At 37.9% G+C, this 9,617-nt stretch overlaps 2 protein-coding genes across 2 annotated transcripts; one reads left to right on the forward strand and one right to left on the reverse strand.

Annotated features, from left to right (window-relative positions):
* Positions 1–2,292: 2,292 nt before the first annotated feature.
* LOC103110273 (olfactory receptor 5AL1-like) lies at positions 2,293–3,234 on the forward strand. The gene has a single exon (XM_007519449.1). The coding sequence runs from the start codon at positions 2,293–2,295 to the stop codon at positions 3,232–3,234; it is 942 nt and encodes a 313-aa protein (XP_007519511.1).
* Positions 3,235–7,647: 4,413 nt separating this feature from the next.
* On the reverse strand, positions 7,648–8,610 carry LOC103110368 (olfactory receptor 8U3). Its single transcript, XM_007519541.1, has one exon. It carries the CDS (start codon positions 8,608–8,610, stop codon positions 7,648–7,650), a length of 963 nt encoding a protein of 320 aa, XP_007519603.1.
* Positions 8,611–9,617: the final 1,007 nt, after the last annotated feature.

Consider the following 9,617-nt stretch of genomic DNA (forward strand, 5'->3'; position numbering starts at 1 on the left):
CTTCTTTTCTACCTCCCATTTCCTTCTAAATTTCTCCCTCCCTTTATACAAAATAGATAGATAGATATAGATATAGATATAGATATAGATATAGATATAGATATAGATATAGATATAGATAGATATAGATATAGATATAGATATAGATATAGATATAGATATAGATATAGATATAGATATAGATATAGATATAGATATAGATATAGATATAGATATAGATAGATAAAATAAAATATCTGGTGACTACAGGGGTGAGAAACTTAGGCAGATGCCAGGGCCCTGAGATAAGTTGCATCTCAAGGCTGAGAGAGATTAACTTCAGACACATTGCCAATGATCTCAAGGGATCTGGAGGAACACACACAAGACACTTCAAGATGGGACAGTATCAAAAGAGCAACACTGACTAGAACTCTGACAGAGTGTTTATTGATACAATCACATGTAACATCCAAAAGGAATAAGGGAGACCAAAGATTTTTTAAGTGAACATACACCATGGGAGTAAATATCAAAGTACAAATAACAGATGATTATACATCAGATAGAAAGATCAGAACATATTTTCATAGGATATGGAGGGGAACATCTAAATAGAAGTAGGGGTGTTTAAAACGTATACTAGAGAGTCAGGCTGTAATGCAGTGGGGTAAGCGCAGGTGCCACAAAGTGCAAGGATCAGCCTAAGGATCCTGGTTCAAACCCCCAGCTCCCCACCTGCAAGGGCAGCATTTACAAGCGGTGAAGCAGGTCTGTCAGTGTCTCTCTTTCTCTCCCCCACTCTGTCTTCTCCTCTTCTCTTCATTTCTTTCTGTTCTATCCAACAATGACAACATCAATAACAACAACAATAATAACCACAACAATAAAACAGCAAGGGCAACAAAAGGGAATAAAAAAATTTACTAGCTATTTTCTAAATGTCTTTATCTCAGGAACATGTCTCTGATACCCTAAGAAATATTGATTTTGCCCTCTGGTCATCTCATGTAAAGTGCCCAGAATCTCAGGGAAAATACCAGTGGTCAGAGTTCATGGATAATTACAGGCTGTTAGAATTTAACTCATGGCTTATTCCAGAAACTCTACCCTAGAGTCAGGGGGTTGTAACAAAGGACAGCCTGAAGCCTTCTTTCCTCCCTTCCACCCTTCCTTCCTGCCTTCCTTCCTGCACTTCCTTCTTTTCACTCTCTTTCTCTCTCTCTTTTCTCTCTTTCTTTATTTCTTTCTTCCCTTCTTTCTTTTTCTCTTTCTCTCTTTTGAATATACATCCCTTACTTTCTGCTTTTCTCCTTAATTTTTTAAAAATTAGCTTTATTTATTTATTGGATAGCTTCAGCCAGGCATCCAGAGGGAAAGAGGAGATAGAGAGGCAGAGAGACAGAAAGACACCTGTAGCACTGCTTTACCACTCACAAAGCTTTCCCCCTGCAGTTGGGGACTTGAATCCAGGTCCTTGCACATTATAACTTGTGCTTTCAACCGGGTGTGCCACCAGCTGGCCCTGGCCTGGGCTGTTCTTCATGAGTAGATCCTGTGGTATGTTTAGACAAAGAAATGTGCCTGGTAAAATATCAAGCAGTCATACTCTGAGAAACATGACACCATAGGTAAAAATCAGTAGGGTTTCTAATAACATGTTTCAAGAAGTTTAGAATCAGAAAAATCTTCAATAAAAATTAAGAAAACACACACACACACACACATATATATATATATCTAGGATATTAAACTAGATCAAATCTTATTTTGCTGTTCTTCCAGAGCACTGTTCAGTTCTGGCATATGGTGGTTCAGGGGTTTGAATCTTGAGAGTCTCAGGCAAGAAAGTCTCTTTGCATAACCAATATACAATCTACCTGTCTCTATTTTTAAAAATATTCTATTTATCCATTTGTTTGTTTAATGAGAAAAAGAGAGAGAGAGAGAGAGAGAGAATGTCAGAACACTGTTCAGCTCTGGTTTATAGCAACTCTGGGAATTAAACCTAGGATTTCAGAAACTCTGGAATGAAAGTCTTTGTACAAACATAACACTCCACACCCTCCAAGACTCTATAAAATGTGACTACCTGTTTTTATGTTTTTTACAGGTCTGTTTCCCCCAAATTCTTGCCAACAATAAATGACTTCATTCTCAAGCCACAATACCAATGAAGACCAACATTCAAATGATGTCACCATAAGTTTGTGGTGAGTCAGAACCAGCCCTCCAAATCAGATTGCTGGACAGTGTTCAGAATATGTGTTCTGCAGGTTCTGAAATTATAATGAAATGTTAAAGTCTAACCCCATGGCCAAAGGCAATGATTCAGTAGTGTCTGAGTTCATACTCTTGGGACTCACAGATGATCCTCAGTTTCAATCCCTTCTCTTTGCCATATTACTGGGAGTCTATTTGGTTAGTGCCCTGGGTAACCTTGGTCTGATTGTCCTCATCCAAGTCACACCTCAGCTGCACACACCCATGTATTTTTTTCTCAGCCATCTAGCTTTTGTTGACTTTTCTCTGACTTCCTCTGTCACACCAAACACGCTGGTTAATTTTCTGCGCCAAGTGAAAAGCATCACGTTTGACGCCTGCGCCCTTCAGGTGTGCTGTTTCATCACATTCGTCGTGTGTGAAATGTTTTTGCTCTCCATCATGGCGTACGATCGCTATATTGCCATCTGCAACCCTCTGCTCTATGTCATCCTCATGCCCCGGAAACTCTGTTATCGAATGATCGCTAGCAATTATGTGTATGGAATCGCCGTGGGTATATCACAGGCAGTGGTGGCATTCCAGATGTCCTTTTGTGGTTCCCATCTCATCAACCACTTCTATTGTGATGATGTCCCCTTGGTTGCTCTGGCCTGCTCTAACACTTACATCAAAGAGATGATGCTTGTAATCTTTGCTGGATTCAATACCATTTGTTCTCTTTTTATTGTAACAATTTCCTATGTCTTCATCCTTTTTGCCATCCTGAGGATCCACTCTGCTGAGGGAAGACGGAAAGCCTTTTCCACCTGTGCTTCCCACCTGACTTCCATCACTATATTCTATGGGACTGTCATTTTTATGTACGTTCTGCCCAAGTCAAGTCATTCTCTTAACACGGATAAATTTGCTTCGGTGTTTTATGTGATGGTGATTCCCATGTTAAATCCATTGATCTATAGTTTGAGAAATCAGGAGGTAAAAACTGCCCTGAGAAGAGCTACAGAAAAGTTATTCTTGGCTATCAAATAAATGAAAAAAAAAAGTCCAGAAAGGTATCATATTATTTTGATTTGTGTTGTGTCAGCGATGTGGTACTGATGAAAGAAAAAAAAATCTTTATACTCAGCCTCAGGTTCAGTCTGAATATTTATTACATACAACGTTGCCTTCAGAAATTTCAACATGCAAACTATTTTACAGTGTATTTCTTTGAGTTGGAAAATAAAAAATAAATTAGAGAGGAGAGTGAAAGAAGAAATTGAAGATATCAGACTCACGCTTGAGCATAACATCTTACTCATAACATGATTCATTCATGTTACATCTCAGACTAGGCAAAGAAGATGGTTTCATAGGTAGAAAATGAGTAAGAAGAAAGGAAAGGGAAAACACAAAGTGAAACTTGACTGGCATATTACATTGCAGCTAAAAGAAATTGGGATGGGGGTGTGTTACTGGGTGTCCCAATGCATGATGGTGGGAGATGCCTTGGGTTGGTGGTAGGAGTGGTGCTCAGATACCTGCCAAGGGGGGCAGATGAAAGCTTATATTCATGTGTCTATAGGAGTCTTGCAAACCATTATTTTCCCCAATAAAATATTAACTCACAAATAAGCATTTTAAGTAATAGATTAACTGAATATACTTTCCTAGTGAAATTTTAGATGATACTGAAATAGACAACTACTCTCGTGAATTCCAAACTTTTATATAATGTGAAGAATATTACAAATCATTTTTTCTACTTGAGATAATGTCCTTTCCCACTTTTTTTAAAAGTTTATAATTTGTATTTATAAAATGAAAACATCTACAAGACAATAGAATAAGAGCAGTACAATTGCACACAATTCCCACCACCAGAACTCCATATCCCATCCCCTCCCCTGGTCTCTGGCCCTAATTCAGCTTCTGCAGTCCTTACTTTGTCTGGCAAATTTAGCTTTGGAGCACCTTTGACACCTAGCAGAAAGGAAGGATAGCACAGACATACTTAGTCATTTGATACTGCATATTTGGTGGAGCTGATTCTGATTATTATTTGTCACAGGCAAATATTTTTTCTGCATTTTTGCACTTTAGTCTCTTCATGTGAAAAAAAAAACAGTGGTAGTTTCTTTTTCTTAAACTGAACAAGAGAATAAAATAGCATGATTCATCCACGTTCCATCCAAGAAGAGGCAAAGGAGATGGTTGCAGATTTTCTTGAAACACTTCCTAAAAAACTGTTGAAACTTAACCGTCAACTTTGTCATTTGCTTTCAAGTTATGGGGCCAGGTGGTGGCACACCTAGTTGACTGCACATGTTATAATGCCAAGGACCTGGGTATGATCCCCAGTCCCTACCTGCAGGAGGAAATCTTTATGAGTGTTAAAACAGTGTTGCAGGTGTCTCTGTTTCTCTCCCTTTCTATCACTTCCTCCCCTATTGATTTCTGGTTATCTCTATCCAATAAATAATGATAATGAGAAAAATTAAAACGTTTTCAAGTTGTTATTTAGCACTGATAGGTAGGTGGGTTAAATGAGTTGGTAAATGATAAACATAGGCTTGATTAAATAGTAGCTAATATCCAGCTACCACAGTTCTTATTAGCTTTAGTGCATAAATGATAGAGTTGGGAAAATATTTTAAATTCACATAAAGGGATGATGGTATAGCCACCTGGTACAATCTATGACTTACAATACATGAAACTTTAGTTTCGGACACCTACTCTGCATGTGAATACCATGAGAATACTGAGGGCACTTTATAAGGAGTAGGAGAGAAGTTCTGTTGACTGCTTTTTTCCTTTCATTCTCTTCACTCTCTCAAAAACAAGGGGATGTTGAAGAGCATGTTCAAGGCACTAGGTTCAAGGCCCTGCTCCCCATCCATGGAGAGGAAGCTTCATGGGCAGTGAAGCAACGTTACAGGGCTTTTCCTCTCCCTTACCCATCTTAATTCCTCTTTTCTATGTAATAAAAACAAACAAACAAAGCCAAAAGAACACCCAGGGCTTATAACTCAAAAAAGCCCACACCACAACAGGTCTTTGTAAAATTATCCAAAACAAAACAAAGAAAAGCTAATGCAAGCCACTAAGGAGGAAAAAATAAAAAGTTTTGACATACAAAGATAGAACCATCACACTGTTTGCAGATTTCTCACCACAAGCCCTAGAAGGGAGAAGAGAATGAAATGAAATATGCACTACACTGAAGGACAAAGACTCCATGCCACAAATTCTTTATCTAGCCAGACTATCTTTCTTGTATGGAGGAAAAACTGAAACTTTCTGACACATACAGAAACCAAAGAAATCCATCACCACCAATCCTGCCTTGCAAAAATTACTGAAAGGAGACATAGATGAAAAGAGGCAAACGATCTTCAGCTCAACAAGAGTTCATCAGTGGTAGAAGTAGAAATAGAAATAGCAACAACAGAACAGACAATGGAAAAAATGAAGCCAAAGTGGAAAGAATGATATGAACAAAGTGGGTGACCCAAGACCAAATATCAAAAGGCTATAGACTAGACCAGAAGCTCTAAAATCAAAAGCTTAGTGTCATCTTGCTTGGAACCTGAAAAAGAAATGTAGGTGGGATGATCCAGGAAGAGAGGGAGACATGCCAGTTGACCATGCATGGCCGTGAAACTTGGGAGACAAGAGTAAGGAAGGGAGAACACAGGATGAAATTTGGACCGGCTAATGGGAACTGTGCCAAAGTAAAGAACTGTGGGGAAGGAGTCTGAGAGGGAGGGTTGGAGAAGAGGCTTGAGGGCTCTAGATTGGGGTGAGAGTATGTTGCAGACACCATGATACAGAACTGGGAAAAGAAACCATGTGTAGACAATTGTGCAGTAAACAACCTTCAAATTAAAAAAAATTAAAAATTAAACTTGCAAGACAGTCTCAGTAGAAAAATGTTTGTTTAGTTAAGAAAATCTCAGTGTACCTTAATGACAGCATATCTGATTTATTTTTAAATTAAGCACAGAAGAAAAAAATACTTTGTAAAAAAATACTTTGTATAAGCCTAACTGACTTCAAAGTAGTGAATAAAAGTATCATATTCATTCTTTGTTATAAGATACAAATTTAATGATTTGTATAAAATGGTAAAATAAGAAAATCATATCCAATTACAGATTTACATCTCAGATTATGATCCTGTGTTATTCCATAGATAAAAGACACAAATGAAAATGATGACATCTATTACTTCTATTTAAATGTAGTTAAAAATACACTTAGAAAAACTATTTCATTTCATTAACATTATTATGATTTTATTTTAATTTGCACTAGGTTATTGCTAGGACTTGGTGTCTGCAAGATGAGTCCACCACTCTTCGCAGACATTTTTTCCCCTTTAATTTATTTTCTCTTCCTCGTTGTGTGTACAGACAAATTGAGAAGGAAGATTAAGAGCCAGAGAGAAAGAGTCATCTGAATCACTGCATCATTGCTGGTGAAGGGGGACTGGGGATTTGAACTCAGGTTCTTGAGTATGGCAATATATGAGTTCTACTGTCAGACCCATAAGACACATATTTCTTGTAAATTGTGTTCTTTCAAATGTTTTTTGAAATCTGAAAATAATTCTTTTAATTCTAGACTTCTTATATTATAATACTTTTAATTTTAACATATGTACACCTGGTTGAATGTACTCACTGCAGTTCAAGAGAAGCCAGGTTCAAGCCCCCACCCCCTACCTGCAGGAAGCAAGCTTCACAAGTCCTGAAGCAGTGCTACAATGTCTCTTTATATTTCTACCTCTCTTCTCAATATCTTTCTTTCTCTATCCAAAATAAAGAGAAAAATTACATGCAGTGAAATTCACATTTTTACTAGTGATGTGACCATAAGAAATTTATAAATGGTTGTAGCCCAAGGGTGAAATCTCACACATCACGTAATTTTACTTGATTGTATCAGTTAGGGCCACATGATTACATAGTAGATAGGCAGACAGTAGAAAACTCAATAAGCTCTAAATAAGACCAACTGACCATTAAGCCAATAAATGATTTTAATTACTTACAAGGAACACTCTCTTAACAAACATGCATGGCATGTATTACCACATAGTACTATTTCATTTTTTTCAATTAATATAAACATTTTTGCACCCAAAACAAGACAGTGAATTTATTATTTTGAACACTAGAAAAGAAAACCACACAAGGTTATGGTTGATTTTTTGAGGCTGTATTATTCATGTTTGAACATATTTATCAATGATCTGTAACACCTTTCAGAGTTGGAAGGGCTATTTGAAACTTACTTGACTTTATAGTATTGTTTCAGCATCATGTAGAAAATGACCCTATCTGCTGTAATAACAGTCATATTATCAGTTCTTTATGAATTTTTTGAAAAAATAAGCATTGAAGAAAATTTCCATTTACTTCAATTCCAGTGTTAATAGAGAATTTAATATCATTATCACCATTTTCTTAATTTTAGTATCTTGAAAGTTTCATAACTTTTTTCCAAGGCTTTCTTTGATGCTTCTTTCACTTCTTTGTTCCTTAGACTGTAGATGAGGGGGTTCAACATGGGGATCACCACTGTGTAAAACACAGACGCCATTTTGTCTGTGTCCAGGGAATGATTTGACTTGGGCTGTAGGTACATAAAGATCAGTGTGCCATAGAAAATGGTTACCGCCATCATGTGAGAGCCACAGGTAGAAAAGACCTTGCGGCGTCCCTGGTTGGAACGAATCTTTAGAATTGCAGCAATGATGAACACATAGGAGGTGAGGACAATGGAGGAAGAACAAATCATGTCAAAACCAGCAAAGGCAAAGATAAGAATTTCCTTTATGTGTGTATCTGAGCAGGACAGAGCCATGAGAGGGAGGTCGTCACAGTAGAAATGGTTAATAACATTGGGGCCACAGTAGGTGAGACAAAAGGTGACAATGGTGTGGAACAGAGCAACCAGAAAACTGTAGGTATATGGGATGGCCACCAGTAGAATGCAGACTCGCTTTGACATCAAGGTTGTATAATGCAGAGGACTACAGATGGCCACATAGCGATCATAGGCCATAGATGCCAAGAGGAAACATTCAGTGATCATAAAGGTGAGGAAACAGCCCAGTTGAGCTGCACAGGCGTGGAAAGAGATGGTGTTTACTTGCACAACAAAATTCACCATCATCTTTGGTGTGATAGCTGAGGAGTAGCAAACATCCACAAAGGCTAAGTGACTGAGGAAATAGTACATGGGTGTGTGCAGTCGAGCATCAATCCTGATTAAGGTGATCAGTCCAAGGTTGCCCAGCACTGTGACCAGGTAGATAACAAGAAACATCACGAAACAGGGGGCTTGCAGCTCTGGCCGGTCTGTGATGCCCTTAAGAATGAATTCAGTCACATAAGTTATGTTGGCTTCAGCCATGGATTTTGGTGGATTTTATGGATTTAGTTGTAAGTTGAAGAACACAACTTGCACGGCTCTTGATCACTGAGAGTGTAGGGTGGATGTGATCAGTGGTGCTCTCTCCTCTTGAATCATGTACCCTCATGGGTTAAAAAAAACAATTTTTCTTTCCAATGGCATGGAATTCTTACTCTAAGAGAAACAGTGTTTTTCAGAAATCCAGCTTTTTAGCCCTATTCTCAACTATGACATCATCTTCAAAGACAATATTTTTAGTCCACCTGCACGTCAGCTATTAAGCTTGAGCAAAAATTATCAAAGTCAGGCCCTCTTTTTAACATACCTAAAATAGACTTCCTACTTTCTTTCCACTATAAGATGCCTATTCTCACCTGCTCTATTCCTACCTTTGGCTAAACATTTTCTCTTGCTTTATATCTTACCACCTTTAAGCTACCAAGTTGAAAATGCTGCTAAAATTCCATCTTGACTTCCATCCTGGAACCCCATGTCTCTACATATCTCTATAGAAACAGGTTGGTGGTATGGATTGACTTGCCAAGGTCCTTTTCCAGTGGAGAAGCAGTTACAGAAGCCAGAACTTCCATCTTCTGCACCCTATAAAAATGCTGTTGGTCTACACTCCCCAGAGGGGGAGAAATGTTAGGGGAAGATGAACAAAGGGGTCTGAAATCCAATTCTATCAAGGCCCAGAGAGAGAAGAGGAAAAAAGAATGTATTTTAGTAGTTTGTGTATAGGTGACTAAGAAAGGATGAGAAGTCAGGACCACAGAAGAAATGGGTAAATATATATAATAGTCAGCTCCTATCTGTGGTCTTGAGAGAACTACTGTGTTTCAGATGAGGGGAATGGTGGATCAGAACTCTCTGTCTTCCCCTCCTCTCTCCATTTCTCTCTGTCCTATCCAACAAAGATGGCATCAATAACAACAACAATAATAACTACAACAATAAAAACAAGGGCAGCAAAAGGGAATAAATAAATATTAAAAAAAACAAGGAAT

The sequence above is a fragment of the Erinaceus europaeus genome, chromosome 17, assembly GCF_950295315.1.
Source record: "Erinaceus europaeus chromosome 17, mEriEur2.1, whole genome shotgun sequence".
Taxonomy (NCBI): Eukaryota; Metazoa; Chordata; class Mammalia; order Eulipotyphla; family Erinaceidae; genus Erinaceus; species Erinaceus europaeus.

Excerpts from the sequence above, each read along its gene's own strand:
- LOC103110273 (XM_007519449.1), top strand. The coding sequence starts at position 2,293 with ATGGCCAAAGGCAATGATTCAGTAGTGTCTGAGTTCATACTCTTGGGA.
- LOC103110368 (XM_007519541.1), bottom strand. The coding sequence starts at position 8,610 with ATGGCTGAAGCCAACATAACTTATGTGACTGAATTCATTCTTAAGGGC.